The 21,184-nt window shown below is 31.8% G+C and overlaps 3 protein-coding genes across 5 annotated transcripts; all 3 read right to left on the reverse strand.

Moving 5' to 3' along the window:
• Nucleotides 1-1,787: 1,787 nt before the first annotated feature.
• LOC102670348 (uncharacterized) lies at nucleotides 1,788-3,030 on the reverse strand. Its single transcript, XM_006594659.3, has 2 exons — nucleotides 2,838-3,030; nucleotides 1,788-2,468 (listed from the first exon to the last, which is right to left on the reverse strand). The coding sequence occupies exons 1-2, from the start codon at nucleotides 2,921-2,923 to the stop codon at nucleotides 2,015-2,017; spliced, it is 540 nt and encodes a 179-aa protein (XP_006594722.1). The 5' UTR covers nucleotides 2,924-3,030; the 3' UTR covers nucleotides 1,788-2,014.
• An 8,424-nt stretch (nucleotides 3,031-11,454) lies between these two features.
• Nucleotides 11,455-12,666, reverse strand: LOC100305673 (uncharacterized). The gene is given in 2 exon segments (NM_001248158.2): nucleotides 11,455-11,875; nucleotides 12,476-12,666. Coding segments are annotated over 2 exon segments (285 nt in total). The 5' UTR covers nucleotides 12,562-12,666; the 3' UTR covers nucleotides 11,455-11,676.
• Nucleotides 12,667-18,691: 6,025 nt separating this feature from the next.
• Nucleotides 18,692-20,680, reverse strand: LOC102663141 (WRKY DNA-binding transcription factor 70). 3 transcript variants are annotated; one of them, XM_041008395.1, is made up of 3 exons: nucleotides 20,272-20,680; nucleotides 19,511-19,609; nucleotides 18,692-19,409 (listed from the first exon to the last, which is right to left on the reverse strand). In XM_041008395.1, exons 1-3 carry the CDS (start codon nucleotides 20,622-20,624, stop codon nucleotides 18,983-18,985), a joined length of 879 nt encoding a protein of 292 aa, XP_040864329.1. In that variant the 5' UTR covers nucleotides 20,625-20,680; the 3' UTR covers nucleotides 18,692-18,982. The 3 variants fall into 3 exon arrangements, with proteins under 3 accessions (XP_040864329.1, XP_014621824.1, XP_006595434.1); XM_014766338.3 differs by having other exon boundaries at nucleotides 18,692-19,397; nucleotides 19,511-19,615; XM_006595371.4 differs by having other exon boundaries at nucleotides 18,695-19,409; nucleotides 19,511-19,615; nucleotides 20,272-20,676.
• Between the last annotated feature and the right edge of the window lie 504 nt (nucleotides 20,681-21,184).

Raw genomic sequence — 21,184 nt, forward strand, 5'->3', positions numbered from 1 at the left:
GGGGACCATGCAACCATGATTTTAACTCTACAGGCATGATTTAAGAACGGGTGTTGATAGGTGCACCCAACATTATCGTTGGAGCACCCAGCACCCATAGTGAAAAGACGAAAATAACTCGTGAGCATTTAAAATGATTATCGTATATTTAATTGACGTTATTTGATCTGCGTGTATTGTAATATGATTTGTAAATGTTATAGTTGATCTGCAAGTTTGTTATGAAGGAACTTGATCCGCAAGTATGTCACGGATCAAGTTGATCCGCAAGTTGCTCGCGGATCAAGTTGATCCGCAAGGTACCCGCAGATGAACTTGATCCGTAAGACACTTGTAGATCAAGTTGATCCGCAGTTGATATAGATGATCCGTAAGTGACTTGCGGATCAAGTTGATTCACGAGTTGATTTTTAAGACTTACGGATCAAGTTGATCCGCAAGTTGATTTTTAAGAAGTGTTTCACGGATCAAGTTAATCCGTAAGCTTCAAACGGTTGTAACTTTTGATAGAAATGTATGTTTGAGGCCCATAATATGTCAAAACGCTTGAAATTGAAGGAGGAATCCCCTAAAAAATTCCCAAAGGGGATTTGGTCAACTTGTCAACTTATTTAAAATGCTTGGTGGTGGTGCTGTTGTGATACTCTGCTCTGCTTCTTCCTCGCGCATTCTCCTCAATTGGCGTTTGGCGGTGTGGTGGTGGTGCTTTACGGATCAACTTGATCTGCATATAGATTTTAAAGTTGCAGATCAAGTTGATCTGTGGTGGTGGTGCTTTACGTTTCAATAAAGTTAAACTTTTAAAAAAAAATTCGTCTCATGTGGATCAAGTTGATCCGTGGAAAACTCGCGGATCAACTTGATCCGCGTTTGGTCTGCCTGTGTTACACGGATTAACTTGATCTATATGAGTCTTTCGCTGATCAAGTTGATCCGCACAACGAAACATTGGAGGAGCATTTTTGGCATTTTTAAGTGATGTTGGGTGCACTAGCAATAACGCTGGGTGCACCTAGCAACACCCTTTAAAGACTAAAATTAAATTTTCCTCTTCTCATACATAAAATATTATTAAGGATTGGTTTTCAACTTTTCTTCATCCGGGAGAGTATATATAGTCCTATTTAATTTGGATCATAAAAATAGAAGAAAACATAAAAGCAAGATTAGTTGGTACATTAAACCTTGTTCATACTATCTAGCTAGTCTGCCTTGTCTAGTTGGGGGTGTTCTTAATTACTATGACCATGTTATGTTGACTCAACTCCATAATCAAAGTCGAACTACTTTAATCTCCAAAATTACAATCTAAGTTAATTAAACAATCCTTAGCTGTGTCTTCAAATAGAAATAAATGAAGTAATGAGGCCAGTGAATTGAACGAGCTTGCTGCTTTTCCACATACTCAGCATTGTTAACATGTAATAGGAAAACACTCCCTCTGTTTTGGAACAACTGATTTTGGCAGGATAGAATGAAAAAAGAAAGAAGAAAAAACAGATTGAAGAAATACTAAATACTAATAAATGATGTCACTAGAAAGAAAAGATTTTAAAAAAATTAGGTGGAAATAAGGTATCTAAATAATTGCATTTTTTTTCCTTTTTGGATTTTCCTGCAGAAACACGAATTTATTTTATTAATTTTTAGTATTTATTATATAGTAATTAAGAATATTTTGATAAAAATTAATCAATATAAAAAATGTTTTTTTTAAAGAAACTCATAAAAAAACAAATTTTAAAAAAGTCAAATATAACGGAGGTAGTAGAAGTTCAATAAACCAATTTAATTTTAAAAAAAGTCAACTATATGGAGGTAGTACTGGTACAACAACATTAATACGATACGACCCTTACGTATAGTTTATTATCAACAGCATCTAAACTATTATTGAATTCATAGACAGGCAAAAGCGTAAATTAAGAAGAGAAGTGCCCCCTTACGTATAATAAAACTAACTAGTAACTACATATTCTTGCTCCTTCGAGCCTTGTGTGTTTTCCATAGAGGGTCATTGAATGATGTTGGCGTTTTGCAGTGAACAAGAATGGTTGTAGGTTTTACTTTTCTCTGTTTCTTCCTTTTCCGTGTTCTCTCCTTTCTTTTCCTTTTCACCCTGCACGCTGCTACAATAATTCTTCCCATCAATTTGAGGATCATTATTGATTCTGCTGTTCTCTTGCTCTACAATATTCGTTTTCGGATCGGTCCCTTTCCCTGGGTCGTGTACTACTGTTTTTTCTTTCTCTTCTTTTCCAGCTTCTTCCTCTTTCTCTTCCTTTTCGGTTACCTCTTCATCAATGACACAGGCACAAGAAATGTTCTCATCAATTGTGCTGTTTTCTTGTCCTGATGTTCTAATATTCGTTTTTGTATCGGTCCCTTTCCCTGGATTGTGTAAATCACTCTCTTCTCTCCCACCTTCTCCTATTTCATCACTATTGTCGCAAATGCATGCCCATTCTCTGGTATATATAGATGCAACAAACATATTAATATGGTTAATTAATTCATGTCTACTATACATGATCAAATTCATGCTAATTATATAATTATTAATAGAGATATAAGATTTGTCTGATGAAGGATGAAGGGAGAAATTAAGAGGGAATTAAGGAAGAGGTCTACCGGCACTTCTAACAAAAATAACAAACAAATATTTGCTGATTAAACAAAAATTATATAATTATTAATTAATAAACGATTTAAGTCAAAAAGCATATATTTTAAACAAATTAATGAGAGTCTTATGACATTATTATCGGATGCACCGGATGAAAATAAGTGGCATAACGAAAGTGACATTATTAGTTATATCAAACATGTACACTTACATGATCATTGTCGTAGGTTTTTGGTCGCTAGAGTTGGACGTTTGCATCGGTGGCACGTCCATGGAGCTAACAGAAGAAAGAGCCATGAACAACAGAACAGACCAAATTAAACTGGATTTTCGATCTCTTGTTCTCTCAGATATAGTTAATGCAGAAGTTTCTCACAGCCCAAAACGTTAGTGTGTTTGATTTATGGTGGTGTAGTGGTGTACCCTGAAGGTGGGATTTATAGGGAAAAGCTACGCAGTAATGGAAGAAAATTCTAATTACACGTTACTGTTTGAAGTTGTCAAAAGTATGCAGCGCGTTTCTATATTCCTAGCTAGGGATGGAGGGTGGCATTTCTGAGAATGAATAATTCGCATTGACCATATATTTCCTCATACTTTTTTGTCTTTACTCTTTTAAAATTATTGTCTTTTTTCTATACACAAACTCCTTTTAACAACATATTGCTTTTATAATTAAAACTGATAACAATATTTAGATTATAATTAAAAAAATTAAAATATATTTATTGTTCTTGTGAAATTGATAAAATTTATTTGTTTTAAATTTTAATTTATTTTTATTCTTATAAAATTATAATGTATCATTTTTAATCTGTAATAAAGTTTTATTAGCATATGTTTAATAAGTGGATACTTTTATCAGCAATGCTATATGGCAGGAAGGGAGAAGAGTACGGAACGCACGGAATTTCTTGTTATAAATTCGTAAGAAAAGGCTGACATTGTTTATGATGTGTAATTAATTTTTTAAAATAATAAATTAAAACTAAAAGATAAAAAAATAAAATATCAAGATTTTATCCCAGATTTTCCGCTAATTATGGAGTTATCTTACCAAAATAAAAATAATAATATTGTCAAGCAAATTTTAAAGGTGTTCAAATTTAAACCAATCTAAAATGAAAATTAAACCGATTTATGGTCAAACTGAGCAGTTTGATGCAGTTTGCGGTTGATATTTACATAATCGAACCAAATTACAGTTAATTTATATTATAATATTTATAGTTACATATAATAATATATAACATTTATATTATTTATTTTAATATTTTTATTTCTTTATTCTGATAATAGAAACGACAATACTAACTAGGAATATATTTATCAATAATATATGTTGTTAATATTGAATACTAAAAAAATATTATTGATAAGTTTTTTATTTTCTATTATGATATTTATTAGTTACATGCAATATATAATATAACACGTACAGATTCAATTTATGCTATTAGTATATAAAAATTTGACAAATTTTTATTAACTAAATTTTATAGATTGTTATAAACTTTTTTTTGATATAATTTAATTTAAAAGATAAAAGTAAAGTAGAAAATATTTTAATTCTGCGACTAATTTTGCGACCGACAGTAGCTAGTTGCTGATTTGGGCAAGGTAACTGAAGCGATCAATGCTTCGGTCGCCATTTCGGTCCTGATCATTGTGGCGATTGAGTTTCTGCACATAGTGACCGAATTTTCGGTGGCTAATCCGCAATTTTTAGATGGCGCCATGGAATTTGCTTATGATAAAGGTTGGTCCAATCTTTGGTTAGAATGAAATGCCTTGGAAACTCAAAAATAGATGGAAGATCAATTGCATGGGCTTAGTAGGAATATGAATTTTTCGTTGGTCATATTTTCTGTGAAGGGAATTTTTGTACAAATAGGTTGGCTTTTTATGGTTTTTCCATTAACAAAATTTACTGGTAGAATGACATCCCTCCCTTCATTAGGGCGGAGTACAAAAGAAATAGAATGGGTCTCCCATCTTTTATATGCTTGCAAAATTTCTGGGTTTTGATTTTTGTCTCCCTAGGGCTTTTGTTTGTTCTTTTGATTTTAACAAAATTTTCTGTCGTGCTGCTTCTGCATGTCGGGTTTATTAAGAAAAAAGATTCCAATACACAATATGCAAATATAAATAATACAATGAAAGCCTTTCATCATTACATATTTACAGTTGTTGAGATCACAATGAAATCAAATTGGTATATGAAAATATAAATCAAACGAAGAAACACATATGTAAGTCATAATATTTTGTTATCTGTATTCTTATAAGGAATGCAATGATCCTCTGTCGTTACTTGGGTAGAGGACTACGAAGACCCAATTCTTACCTATTTCAACTTAAAACTATAAATCACCAATTCTTTCCATGCTTTTCTTCACGCCTTCACTAACACTCTGCAAATTGGTGACTAAAATGTTATCAGTTTGATGACTATAGGTTGTGTTTTTGAGTGGCCATATATATGCTATTTAATTTGTTTGATGATCACTTCCTTTTCCTCCGTGGTGTTTTCTTTTTGTTTGTAGAACAATCCCTCTCCTTCTAGTTGTTGTGCTTTTGAGTAGTCCTTTGCTATTTGTTTGTGGATCACGTCCTCTCCCTCCATCGTGTCTTCTTCTATTCTTTCGTAGAACTATCCCTCTCCTTCTAGTTATTGTGCTTTTGAGTAGTCCTATGCTATTTGTTTGTGGATCACGTCCTCTCCCTCCATTGTGTCTTCTTCTATTCTTTCGTAGAACAATCCCTCTCCTTCTAGTTGTTGTGCTTTTGAGTAGCCCCATGCTATTTGTTTGTGAATCACGTCCTCTTCCTCCATCGTGTCTTCTTCTATTCTTTCGTAGAACAATCCCTCTCCTTTCGGTTGTTTTTCTCTTAAGTAATCCCATGCTATTCGTTTGTGGATCATGTCCATTCCCTGCGTTGTGTCTTCTTTTCTTTTTTAGAACAATTCCTCTTTCCGTTGTTGTTGTGCTTTTGAGTTGCCCTAAACTATTAGTTTGTGGATCACGTCCTTTTCCTCCATCGTGTCTTCTTTTGGTTTGTAGAACACTCCTTCTCCTTTCTGCTCCTTTTGTACTATTGTTGTGGCAAGTGCATGATCTGATATCCAAATTAAGTAACGAAATACGTCTGTCAGTATTATCAAATTAATTATAACCATATATTATAGTCGAATTAACTATGATGTCAGAATAGTATTTGAGGCAACAAAAACATATATTTATGTTAAAACATAAGGGATACGAAATCATGAAAATGACATAATCTTTTGACATTATTATCAGAAAAATGCATGATAATGGCATAATGTTGAGTTAATTGTTGTGTGAAATTTAAGAGAATTCTCATATATCAAACACTTACATGGTCATCGTCGTAGGTTTTTGTGCCCTAGAGTACTTGGACGTTCGCAGCAGTGGCATGCGCATGAAACTACCAACAGCAAGAGCCATGGACAACAGACCAAATTAAAGTTGATTTTCTATATATGCTAATTAATGCAGAAATTGATCAGAGCTCAAAACGTTAATGTTTGGTTGATGTCTTGGTGTAGTGGTGTACGTTTAAGGTGGGATTTATAGGGAAAAAAGTATGCAGTAATGGAAGAAAATTGGAACATGTAATTGGTTGAAGTTGTCAAAAGTATGCAACACGTCTGTATATTTCAAATTCTAGGGATGGTTGGTCCAATTAAGTGGCATGGCCGAGCATGAATAATTCGCATTGACCATGTATTTCCTAATTTCCTTATCCTTTTTTTGTGCATTATTCTTTTAAAATGATTTTGTCTTTATAGTTTTCTAACAACATACAAATTGTTTTATGGTTCATAAAAAAAATTACTAGTTTTGATCCAGGTTTATCTAATTTACTTAACTAAAATCTATTTTCTTATAATATATAAAATGAAAAAAATATACCATTTGATTCAAAAAAGTAGTAACGTGTTTATTCTTTCCCATTAAATTAACAAATTCGAGTATTAATTAAATTGTATACGTAGTACATACAAACTTTTATGGACTAAATTTACATCCCATGGCATATAAATAGTTTCCTTTTTATCAAGACATGTAAATAGTTTTAATGGCACATAGTTTTTTTATTACTTATTTTGTAAAAAAGTCTAACAAAGAGTGGCTTTAATTAATTGAAATATGGATAGGGCTTTGCCCAAACAGCCCCATGAGGTTTTTACAAGGATGGAACTACACAGACAGCTATGTCGACTACTAACTAGCTAGTACTACTAGTCTACCAAGTGTGATGCCCCGCATCTCCTTTAACTAGCTTTTATTTTGTTGTATGCATGTTAACGCAGTGTTCTTGGCTTTTCATAATTATTGTTTTGATGGCCCTACCCCGACAGTGGTTTTATGGTAATTATCATCTCTTCTGACCTGTTTGTTTGTCTGGTAGGGGTATATGGGGCTTGCTTGTGTTACTGCTAAGTCAATTTCAATAAATATATCTTGATTACGCCCCTAATCTACATTCATATAAATTTAAATCATCCTTCAGTCCAAAATATATAACTAGTTAATGTGCATTTGACTTAATTAACAATAGGCTTGCCCAGCTCAAACAAGAACTAATAAAATAAAGGCATCGTGAAAGAGACATATATAAGCAAGAGTTTAAAAATTAATAGGACAGGATTTTTTTTATAAAGGAAATCACTTTTCAAGAGTTTTCCTCAAACGCCTAGCTTTTGTTTTCGCAACCATAAAGCTTAGGCACAGTACAGTAATCTACCAATTAATATGTGTTGCTCAAAATAAAACTGGGTTCGAATACTTTAAAGTTTAAAGTGAGGCTCGACAACTAAATTTGCCAGTAAAAATTACTCCGCGTTTTTACTATGGATTAATGGTCAACTTAAGTGCCACTTGCTGTTTGACTCAGAATGAATAATTCGTATTCATATAATATATATATATATATATATATATATATATATATATATATATATATATATCTTTCACACTATCATCTAAATTTATTTCTGCACAAAAAAATTATAATTTATTTATTTTTATGATAATTATTCTAAAAATCATATTTAAGATAAATTTTAATTGATTGATAATGTAAAGATATTTACACATGCATGGAAATAATTTAACTCTTGATGAAATTCTTATGTAATTAACAGTGACATTTACAAAAATTTAAAATTAATGGTTTTTATTTTAAAATCATATCTGCTTTAAATTAAAGAGTTTAAAAGAGGGGAGGGGGGCAGTTAGGTACCCCGAATAATATACTTATATGGTCAACCGTTGAAGGTTCATTGAACATAATTGAATTGAACTAGACAAATTCATGGAGAGCGGATTTCCAACCAGCTCTACTGGTATGTTTACCTTGTATCACCATCGAACTCGTGCAAAGGCAAATTCATGCAGATGGTTTTATATAGGAATGGTTATTGATTACATGTACACTCAATTCAAATTATTCAATAAAAATATATTCTGAGAATAGTTTTAACTATGAAAAATGTATAAATGTGAATAGTAATGTGGACATGAAGATTGTTTAAATCGGAACGTAGACTTTGAATTCGTTCCTACTTAACTTTTTATAGAGTTAGAAAGTTGACTGTTAATATAATTCTTGCCGCGTACCCTCACTTCCTATCCGTAAGTCGTCCTTTGGTTTGGTCGTAGTAAGTCACGTAACACTATTTTAAGATTTCAAATAATGAATTTTATTATTAATATAATATTTTATGACAGGTTGGACCTACGACCAATTCGAACAATGACCCACCTAGGCCGAAAAATCACATTGGTCCAGTTAATAAGTGTTGACTGAGGTCAATGCTAGGAATAATATTCTTAACAGTTTAGCATACATTTGTGAACGATATATATATATATGTATATTCTGGTGATGCATAGACTTTGTGCTAAATGGGTGGGTACTTGTAATGTAAACGACACCCCCAACAGTTAAGTCAATAATTATTCCACCAGCCTAACGATATGAAATAATTGTTGTAAACCACAAGGTCTGAGCTTGTTCATGAAACCATGATAGAGAATGGAGATGCAGTTGCTAAGGGACGAAGTAGTATGTCACCTTGTCAATGAATTGAAACAATTAAGCTCCAAAGGTGCTACAACAAATAGGAAATGATTTAAAATGTGCTTGACAATGGAACACGATATCGCGAAATCAAAACTTAATATGTTTAATAATTAAAAATATATGTTTTTAATATATAATTGATTAACTCTAATATACAATTTGCAAATAAACAATGTAACAAATTAAAGCCTTTCATCATAACAATGGTACAATTATATATTGAGATAACGATCAACTATAAATTCTAAGAAAAATAAAAATTAATACAAATAGTCTGAAGATTATATATATGTATATATATTGGTTGTGTTTTTGAGTGGCCCTAGGCTATTTAATTTGTTTGTGGATCACTTCCTCTCCCTCCGTCGTGTTTTCTTTCTGTTTGTAGAACACGCTCTTTCCTTTTCGTTGTTGTGCTTTTGAGTAGGCCTATGCTATTCGTTTGTGGATCACGTCCTTTTCCTCCATCATGTTTTCTTTTTGTTTGTAGAACTACACTTCCTCTCCTTTCGGTTATCGTCATAGAGTTTTGTGTGCTAGAGTTGGACGTTTGCACCAGTGGCATGTGCATAGAGCTAACAGCAGAAAGAGCCATGATCATGAACAACAGACCAAATTAATGCAGAAGTTGCTCAAAGCCCAAAATGTTAGTGTTTTGTTTATGGTGTTTGTGTTGTGGTATAAAGGTGGGATAAGATTTATATATATAGGGAAAAGGAACGAAGTAATGGAAGAAAATTATTATAAGTTGGAACTGTTTGAAGTTGTCAAAGTATGGAAAGGGTCGTCTCTATATTTCTAGGGATGGATGGTCCAATTAAGTGCACTTGTTGTTTGTTCGCAATATTGACCATGGATTTCCATATCTTATTTTTTTTTTCTTTTTCTTTATTCTTTTAAAATGTTTTTGTCTATAGCCCCTTTTGATAGCATATATACAACTTGTTTTATGGTTCATAAAATTAAATCTTTATCTAATTTACTTAAAACTTATTTCTTCATAAAATATAAAATTATTAAATTTATAATTTTTATTCAAAAGATAATAACATTTGTTTATTCAATTCTTTTGACAATAAATTAATAATTTTTCGTATTCTATTCTAGTTTTGTACTTGTTTTGCCATGAGAGCCTTTGTATCATGTAAGTCAGAATGTCATTACATGAACACAAATCTATCCCAATAAAAGAAAATTACTTTTAGCTCTTTTAAAACTTTTTAATTAATTTAACACTAACGAAAGCATTCATGATTTTTTTCTCCAATTATCATAGATAACACGCGATCAAGTCGTAAAACATAATAATATTGTGCCTTAGAGCACTATAACATCAAAATATCTCAAGTAATCAAAATAATTAAATCTCAAAGATTCTCTTAAAAGAATAAATACAATAATCCAAAACATAAAATCTATTCCCTAATTAAGTTGGTTTCCTACTACCACAACTAAAGCAAACAATATAATAAGGGTCGAATCTTGCTCTAAGTTCACCATCAAATTCATTCCATTAATTCATGAGTGACATGCTGCCTGGTTAATTATTGCGGAAGTATTGTATTTTAGTTAGTTACTGTGAGTGCAGTTAGTTAATAGTCAGTTAACTAATTCTTCAATACCGTATTTTATATAAATATACACTCAGAATCAATGATTAATCTCATGTAATTTTCTCACTCAATTATTCTCTCTACAGGACATGTGGAGGAATAGACGTCTTTGCCCTCACTCTCAAGTTGTCATATTTTGCTGACTCGGGCTCACCTTATCAGGAAAAAAAATGGATATAAAAATAGTGGCTTTGTAATATGGATAGAGCTTTGCACATTTGGATGCAACTATATGGATATGTGGACTAGTATCTAGTGTGATGCCCTGCATCTCCTTTTTCGCACCTTGTATTTTGTTGGATAGTAACTATATTCTTGATTTTCCATAATTATTGTTTTGATGGCCCTACCCTAACATGGATTTTAGTTTATAGATAAATATGTTAACAATAATTTTTCTAGCACTCTCTTTATTATTGTTAAAATTTATTAAAAATCATAATTATCTTCTCTGACATATTTGTATTATCAGGTAGGGTAGAAGATGGTCCTGCCTGTGTTATTGCTTAGTCATTTTCAATAGACAAATTTTAATTTGATTATAAAAAATATCTTATGAATGCAATTAAAAAACATTCTTCAGTGTCCAAACTATTGTGCATTGACATAATTAACAATAGGCTTGCTGAGCTCAAACAAGAATTACTACTAATTAATAAAATAAAGACATCGTGAAAGAGATCATACAAGTTTACCCCTGCAAGAGTTTAAAGATTAATAGAAGGAAAATAAATTTAAAGGGAATCACTTTCAAAGAGTTTTCCTCCCTCAAAAAGTTTAGCTTTTTTTCGCATCCATAAAGCTAATTAGGTGCAGTAGAAGAATCTTAGTAATAGTTTTTTTGTTTTACATTTTTTTTTTAATTTGTCACTGCAACAAAAGTGTGAAGTATTTATTAAGTTTATCAATGGTTAATCTATGTCTAAAATTCTGTCTGGCCCCCTTAAAGAATTTAAGCCCAGTATCGAAACCTTGTTTATTCTTTTGTTTCACATTCTGTTATATTCTTTCATATTTTAACTCAATTTTTTCAAACAAGGAAAATTAATACAGCTTTATTTAGATTTCAAGAATAGAATAATATTGCCAAGCAAGATTAATTAATTGGCCTGGTACCATACTGATGTACGTTATGAAGCACAATCAATATGCCATGACAGGACAGAACTGGAATTAATTAATCTACACATCTTACTAATTAATGTCTTATGCTACCAAAGCACTCATACAATCACTAACAATGACGAACACTCAAAATCACTAGTCTTAATTAAAACATCTATCAAATATGTTTTCTGAAACTTTGCAATTTCTAATTCTCTAATTGCCCAATTTCTTTGCCGCGTTAGCTTCAACCCTAGCCTCGTCATTTCTTTTGCTTCCGTTGTTACCATTCGGCATTTTTTGAACCACCTCATTATGTTGTCCACCTTTCCCCTGGCTGATGGGTGACCCTCTTTTCCCTCCAACGCTTCCATGGCTGGGGCCTGACCCTCTTGTTCCTCCGTGCGTTCTCACTCTAAACAACAATAACGTCAGTTCTTAATTCATATTTCATTTTATATATATATGCAGAACATCTAGCTAAGGCTGAATGAGATTTATGCATGTAAAGAGTGTTTAACTTGATCACTATCTAGTCTTGTTTGAATAATTTTATCATAAACAATAATAAGAGAAGAAAAAAAAAAACTTCTTCATAAGCTAAATTAACTTTTGCATAAGTTAAAAATAAATTTGTAAAGAAGCTAATACCAAAGAATTTTTATAAATTAGTTTATAGATAGACTAATTTTAGTTTATGAAAATGAAAAAAAAAATCCTTCTTCTATAAATATTTATGAAGAAGTTTATTTAATCTTACTTCAAAATAGTTTACTTTAAATGATATTCATGGAGTAGTTGCGTAATATTAATGGCTTAAAGTAACAAAGCAAAAAATCCCGTAAGTAGATAGAAAAAAAATGCAATTGAAAGAAGAGATTTTACTGTAAGTTTTCAGTCATATTCTTCGCGGACCAACAGAGATGTTGGTGAAACATCAATGATTTAACTAAGTAACAAAGCAAAAGATGCAGTAAAAGGACACATATATTTAATAAAAGAAGAAAGTAGTTACTTGAGCGAGGATGTAGCTTGGCGAGGCATGGATCTAAGTGCCTGAACAAGGATTTGAGGTGTAAGGTTTCCCAATAGGCGAGGCATGATATGGGTAATGACTAATGAGCAAAGTGCAGTGCAAGTGATGGTTTGTTCTTGGAAGTTGCTCAGATACTAAGAGTCAGGGGAGGGTGAGGAGTAGGACTGATCACTTGAAGCTGCAAAGAGGGCAAGAATGATGCCAAATTTATAGAGCAGGACCTTGGTTGTTGGCAAATAATTGAAGCAGAACTCTCTTGACTGTCTTGATCAAATGGGTCCCTTTTGATTCAATTACGGTTGTTACCATATATTTGTCTGTGTATATGTATGTCCGTGTTCATATTGCTAAGACTGTCTTGTTTAGACAGTGGACTTATGAGTGCATTGACTTATTTATTATGTATTAATAATATATATATTTTCCAATAATACATCATTTCTATCACATATTGGTTAAAATTTGTTAAATACTATAAAAGTAAAAAAAAAATCATTAAATAAGAGGTTTGAAATTTATAAAAATTTATGATTTTTAATAAATTTAAATAAATATTAAAAATTATATTCATAAGAGTTAAAGAGATATATTTAGATAGTTTAGTCTAAGCATATACATTATCGTATACTATAAAGTTGAATAACTATGCAATCTGGCGTTCTGAATTGAAAATCCGAAAAGGACAAACTACGTAAAGTAAGCAATTTAATTTGCTGCTGTCATGCACTACAAATTGAAATGGTCAATTATTGAATGAGGTCAGTGAGGATGAAAACATGGAACGTGCTTATTGCTTTCCCACTCCCACATTCTGATCCATCGTTATTATCATAATAAATTAACAAACACTTGAGTGGTCCTTCTTAATTCCTCAGCTTTTTATCGAAAAACATTAAGACCTGGACGTTGATTTGGTCGACGGTCAAGTCTAGGAAGAACGCTCATAATTTGGGTATTTATATTAACTATAATCATATCTAATAAATAATTAAATTATAAGCGAGTATTATAAATATAATTAATTTTTAAAATAGGGATATAATTTGATATAATTAGTTATTATTTTTAAAATATGAGTATATAACTAGTTGTGAATAAACTAGTTAGATAATTAATTATATAACAAGTTATGTCTAAAATCAATTATATAATTAATTATGGATGACCAAAAATAAGTTATCTAAAATATTCATTTTTATAAAACTAGTTATAATTATAAAATTGGTTATAATTTTATACCTACTTTTAAATAATTATATAAAATTAGTTACAGTTATAGATATTTTTTTTTAAATTAGTTTTTTTTAGGACTCCTAAAGTCTAGTTCAATATATCCTCCATGTTCTCTTTGTCTTGAACAATTCTATAATCCCTACAATAGGTAGAGCTTTAATTTCTTTACCATTGATCAACTATATAATATGAGTTTGTTTGGATAATTTTTTTCAGAAACACTTTAAAGAAAAAGCTTTTGCATAAATTAGTTTATAAAAATTCTCATATATATATACACTAAACTTGCACAAGTGCCCTTCGATTACATGTAACTTCTCCAGCTGAACAGTGAATATTATTTTATCATTTTCTTAATTAAACTTAACCTACTGTAAACCAATACTAATTCTCACCAGTTAGCGTGAGAGGTATCAAAATTACCATTTTTTTAAGAGGAAAATAGAATTAAAGCGGGATTTAGAGTTGACACCATTTTTTTCATGCTTTATATAAAATTAGTTATAGTTATAGATATTTTTTTTAAAATTAGTTCTTTCTCCTAAAGTCTAGTTCAATATTTCCGTAATGTAAGATTTTAATTATTTTCAACACATTCCTTCACTTTGAAAGTGAGATTTTGGACTTAATTCAATCCAAAAGTTAACTGGAATAAGATTGTCACTCACTTATATAATGTGAAATTACTTTTAGTCGATGAAATATTATTTCCAACAAAAACGTTCTCAATTTGAAGATTGCCCCCTGCACTATTCGTTTGTGGACCAAGCCCTCTCCCTCCGTCGGATGTCTTCTTTTATTAATATTGTTGCTATCCAAAGGTTAATTCATCTCACTATTAATATCAAATTCATTCTAATTACATTATTAATTGTATAACCATATATTGTATACAACCATATGATGTTGGAATAGAAGAATTTGATGAAGACAATAATCTTGAAGAAACAATTAACGATGCTTGTGATGTTTTGGAGAAGTGGATGAAGACAGCATAATCTTGAATACCGATATTTCAAGATTAAGAGAATTCTCATATAAGAAACACTTACATAGTCATTGTCATAGGTTTCCACGGTAATTAATTGGACGTTCGCAGCATATTAGGCATGTGCATGAAACAACCAGAAGGAAGAACCGTGAACAGCAGACCAAAGTAAAGTTGATTTTTCCATGATCGAAGTGCTTATCTTGGACAATATTTCATATCTCATAAACCCGTAACATCAATTATATATAGTTATGGCTGCCACTTCAACAGAGTTGCCATTTTTTTTTTCTTGCTAGTTAATACGAGTATTCTGATTTTTTTATATCACATTCCTTAGCAAGAAAAAATTTGGGTAATATTAGGATATTCAAATTTGAGAGCAAAACGTTCTTTTTTCTAAAAAAATTAATTTCATGATTTATCTTTTAAAACATAATCTGAGGTGGATTTGTCCAAATGATCAGGTGAAATGATAGTTTATATATCGCTCATTGTTATCAATGGTCGTGATGTGCATTTTTTACTAGTGCATATTTTAATCTAAGGAATCAATTTCTTAAACAATAATCTTCATAAAAAATATAGTTAATATGTAATTAAAAATATATATTTTAAATAACTGATCTTATCTCTAATATACAATATACATACAAATAAATAATACAACAAAAAGCCTTTCAACATTACATGATCACAGTTGTTGAGACCACGATGAAACAAAATTACCATGAAAAATAAAAATAAAACAAATATTTTGTTATCTATAGTATTCATATTAGAATGGTAATGATCCGGTGGTCACCTATCACCAATTGTTTGGATGCTTTTTCTTCACGTCCTCATTGACACCCTTCATACTGGTAACTAAAATATCCTCAATTTTCTGAAGATCGATTATTTGTTGTGGTTTCGAGTAGCCCTACACTATTAGTTTTTGGACCATTTTCTGTGCTTTTGAGTAGCCCTACGCTATTCGTTTGCGGATCACGTCCTTTCCCTCCGTCATGTCTTCTTTTCGTTTGTAGAACACTCCCTCTCCTTTTGGTTGTTGTGCTTTTGAGTGACCCTATGCTATTAGTTTGTGGATCACGTCCTTTTCCTCCATCATGTTTTCTTTTCGTTTGTAGAACTACTACACTTCCTCTCCTTTCGGTAATTGTCGTCATAGAATTTTGTGAGCTAGGGTTGGACGTTTGCACCAGTGGCATGTGCATGGAGCTAGGGCTACCTGGAGTAGCTAGAGCCATCATGAACAACAGACCTAATTAAAGTGGATTAATTTAATCTGTGTCTCAAATGTAAAAGTTGCTCAGAGCCCAAAACGTTGTTAGTGTTTAGTTTTTGGTCTTGGTGTGTATATTGTAGCAAGTTGATGATGGGATTTATAGGGAAAAAGTACGCAGTGATGGAAGGAAAATATAGCATTTAACTGTTTGAACTTGTCAAATTAAGTATGGAACGCGTCTCTATTTTTCTTGGGATGGATGGTCCAATTAAATGAGTTTATTTTCAGAGGAGGGTGCGGACTGATCATTTTGAATAGCTGTTCGGAAAATATTCTTATTTCTATTCAAGCAGAAATCCTTTGACTAAGCTGTTAGTTCTTCTTTTGTATTGTTTAATTTGTTCAAATGGGTCCTTTTTAATTTGTTTCATACGTATGATTATCATCTTATATTTCAATTTGCTTTTACCAAATATTGATCTTTGTATTTTAAGTCCATATTCATACTAGATTGATTGTCTATATACTGGTTCTTAGTGAGTTGACTTGACTTAACTGTTCTATAATCAATGTCAAACCACTATACAAGCTGGATTTCAGAAACTCCCAAAATAAGAATCTACGTAAAATAAACAATTTTTTAGCTATGTCACTTCAAGTTGAAATAGTCAATTAATGAATGATGTCACTGAGGGTGATACCATGTGAACGAGCTTGCTGAATTCCTACATACTGAGCATTCTTTGATTGCTATTATAAATATAATGTTAAAATAAGAATATAATAATCATGCCGGAACTCAAAAATGATCAGAAATGGAGGGGACCAAACTAAAGACACAGTAGCTAAGATCAAAGTTTATATCTTGGCAATGGCTATTGTATAGACACAGGGTTAGATATGGAAAGAAAATCCGTACTTGTGGGTACCCGCCCGAATCCGCTCCGACTTTGACGGGTAATATCCGAGTTGATCGGGTATGGTTCGGGTTTTTTCCGATAACCAAAAGTCGGGTACGGGTACGGGTATGGGATTACTAGACCCGTCCCGACCCTGAACCCAAACCCGTCCCGCCACTTAAAATCTTTAGAATTTTTGTATAATTTAATCAAAAGGCATATAATTTTTATTACTAGTTAATTTTATTTTAAATTTTTTACATAATTTAATATTATTTTTTTAACTATTTATGTAGACACACGCGTTATAATAAATTTATTGATATATAAGTAATTAAAAATAAATGTTTAACAATTAATTTATTTTTTTCTAAAATCAAATTTTTAATATTTTTTTACAAAAAGAAAATATTTTTCTAAATGGTGTGTGGAACGGGGTTGGGGATACCCGATACCCGACGGGTACGGGGATGAGACAATAAACTCAAACCCGTCGGGTATCGGGTACGGGTATGAGGATATGTTGAGGAGTCGGGGTAAGAAATTTGAGAGACAATACCCGTATCCGACCCGCCCCATTGCCATGTCTACACAGGGTTAGTTCCGAATTCTTCTCATGTTGGTTATACCCAAGAAGTTGTCTTGTTGGATAGTTTCCTTAATTTTGATTGTTTGGCAGATGGATTTACCTGCTTTTTTTTTTTTGGTGCTTTTTGAAAGTTGTAAACTGTACACCTTGTACAGAACATAGCACTACATATATAATAATACAATGCACATATTTTGCAGTTAAAAAAAAAAGAATACAATCATACAAAATTATGACAATAAATTGATGAACACACACTGGTGAGTGACACACTCAAGCATGCACACACACTCACTCATATCCCCATGGATGGTTAGAACTAAGGGTCTCTTTAGGGTAGATTGAAATGGAATGAGATAAAATTTTTGAATTAAAATATAATGTAAAAATATAAATCTCACATGATTTTATTGTTCATTTCATTATTTCTAGTTCTCTTTCACAGCAAACAAATGAACCTTAAAAGTTATTATATAATCACATGACCATTTAAAAAATCACACGACTTCTTGATTTAATTTTAACCATTTAAGTATGGTATAGTTATGAATATTATGTTTTAAGGTGATTGTGACATATTTTTAAAGAAAAATAGAAGCTATATTTTAACTTGTGGTGCCAGTGATAGTTTTATTATGATTCTTGGTATTGTTGGAAATTAGGAGCAAATTTGTTAGTAATTATGATCCCAACAAACTTTAAAAACTTGATGTTATGGTCAAAATTATAATCACAAATCGTCTTTAAAACTTTGAAAAGAAGATATGCACATGCTTTTTTTATTCTATCTAATTAAGTATATGTATTTGTTATTGAAAAAGTTGCATAAAAGCATATTAGTAAATCTAAAAGTTTAATCTAAAATTTTAAGATTTAAGTTTGAGTTTTATTCTCACTTATGATGTTCAATTTCACTTTTACTCAAGGTAAGAATTTGCCTCATACTTATATTCTAACAAGAATCAAATTTTGAGTGCTGTCAATCCTCCAATTATATGTAGAACTCGGTTTGTTGACCTAACAGAATAATTGCCTGAGAATTCAGCCAAACCCCGAGATCAGGGCTCCCAAAGTGTAGTTTTGCTGAGTTTAACAAAGTCTCCAGCTATTGAAGTTCCCAATAAAACCAACTCCGGTGCCATTTTAGGTCACACATCCCCCTCCCACATACCCACCTCCCCAACAAAGTTATCGTTTTGCAATGAATTTGCAAACAATCTAGGGGGAATAGATAAATCAATGAATTTGCAAATTCAATGTGTCACCGAACAAGATAGAAAAAGGTGATGAATATATCTTTCTCGGAAGAAATTAAAAGCAAAATACACATTTAAATTCAGGAACCAAACTGTGAGCAGGGACGTATAATATTAGAGAATGAGTTTCCTACCTAGCTACTAATATAGGTCCCTCAATCACTGTAAACTGTAAAGGCTTTCTTAATTAACTATAAAGCATACAAGTAATTAAGCTCTGTTCGAAGATGAACTTACCAATGCATTCCCCTTACAAATTTAAATAAATTATATATGTAGAATCCGAAACATGCCTAGCCATCAAATTCCTGATCACTCCGACAAACTTCATCAAATTGTACAGATTCAGTGGAGGATAGCATAGTACCATACCTCGAATAATTAAAATCAAGATCATAGTCACATAACATGTGGTAATCTGATGAGGGTAATTGGTTGTGAACAATATGGTCTTCATGAATCACTTCCATAGGCTCCTGTTTCATGGATGAATAAAGTGATGATGAAAATGGGTATTCTGCTTTGTTTGGGAAGGTGTTACTGAAACTAAGAAACATAGAAGAGTCAGAAGAAGAAGCTGGTTCCAACATTAAAGAGCTTTTGCAATTGTGATGGCCATAATAAGTTGTATGGTACAACGGAGGATCTTCTTGAATTCTTTGGACCTGTTTGGTTGCTAGACAACCCTGATCATACTTGTGAGTGCATCTGTAGTAGTTCCTACATGCATTCGTTATTTGAATCATACTGGATAAGAAAGAGTCCTATAGAGAGAAAAAGGATTTTTGGTTGGTTACAATTTGAAATTGAAGAATATATACCTGAGGTATTTTGCATTCATTGTCATTTTTTGTCCATACTTTCTCCATGCATAGCCATCTTCCATCAGAATTGAACTGTTCTTCTCCCATGTTGGTGCACTTGATCTCATAAAGAGAAAAAATAATAAAATTTTAAACGATCTTATTTAACTATATGCTCAATTAATCCTGCAATCTACTACATAACTACAAATATTTATGCAAACAACTGCAATGTATAACAATTAATCAATTGATTGTACTATCATAATCATTCAATCCCTTAAAACTGCAACCAAACTAAGGGTATTTGTCTAGGTTAATTATTTGGGGCAAAATATCATATTTGCACTACTAAGGGTCAATGAGATATTTTCAACACACGATATATATACTATTAATATTTACAAATTAAAGTGTTTGAAAGCAAATTAAAAGCTTTGGAATTTAATTTTCTCTTTGAAAGCATTGAGGCAAAAATAATTTTATGAAATTAAAGCGACAAAATTTAATAAAACCTAAAAATTAAATGACTTAAGAAAGACTAGCAAAAAAGATTTATAATTATTGAGACCAGCTGCTAAAGAAAGAAAAACACATTACTTCTGCTCGATTGATGAAAATAATGGTCCCTCTTTGATTAGGAAAATTGCATATCTTTATCAACCGTAACATAAAAGGACAGTGGAATTTTAAAGAAGAAATAAACGATCCAAATAAGAAAATCAACAATAACCATCACACATAATTTTCTAGCAAAGCAGGAGTTATATAATTCTTACTTTCTCTTGTAGCTCCCACTTCGTCTTTTAGCGTTGAAAGACTCATCCTTATACTCAGGCTTTTGGCATTTCACGGACGAAGAGACACCTTTGATAGTGACAGGCAAAACAACCTCATCGGAGACATGATCACTATGAGTGTTCAATAGCAAAAGGGTATTTGTGAGTGATCTGAGAACCTTGCGAACAAGATCTTCAGCAAATGGTAACACTAACGCTTCCACTTCTACACCCTTATGTTGAGTAGTATTGGATTTAGGAGCAAGTATTTCAAGTAACTGGTTTGCTATGTCACGCCCTTTGATTAGTTCTTCTTCTATTGCCTTTCTTCCATTTGATGGCTGATTTTCCATTGCTTATTTGAAATGGGGAACAGATTGGAGACTCACACACTGTCGTCTTTTACTCAAAATAGAAATAGCAATGCCCCCAACTAGCAATTTTAAAATTCGTTGTCTTCAGGGTTGAGACAAAAACATCCCTGGCAGATAAGATTAATTTACGAGCCTAAGGATGAGTTATTAGGGCTTATTTGTCAAGCTGTAACCTCTGATGACATTGCAAAGGACACACTTGTCCTTTTGGTTTTGTGCATTGTGGTACTGTGGGAGGCAATCATGCTCAGTCAAACAGAAGTGAGGGTACATAGGATTCTATCCAGAAGTATTAGGTTGGACAATTTTACTTACGATAATGAAACTGATTGGTACTTGCTGGTAGGAAGGTACAGAATATAATTTATAATTGCTCCGGTGTTTATATTCATTTTTTTAATGGATTAAAAGGAGTTTAATCCTGATCGTGGTTATAAGCTTAATTATATAGGTATAAAGTCCCTTTTCATTAATTTTTAAAATAGTGCTCTAATCCGATGACTTGAATCACTATAGGTTCTTTTGTTTAAGGGTAAATT

Source organism: Glycine max, chromosome 13, assembly GCF_000004515.6.
Source record: "Glycine max cultivar Williams 82 chromosome 13, Glycine_max_v4.0, whole genome shotgun sequence".
NCBI classification, from domain to species: Eukaryota; Viridiplantae; Streptophyta; class Magnoliopsida; order Fabales; family Fabaceae; genus Glycine; species Glycine max.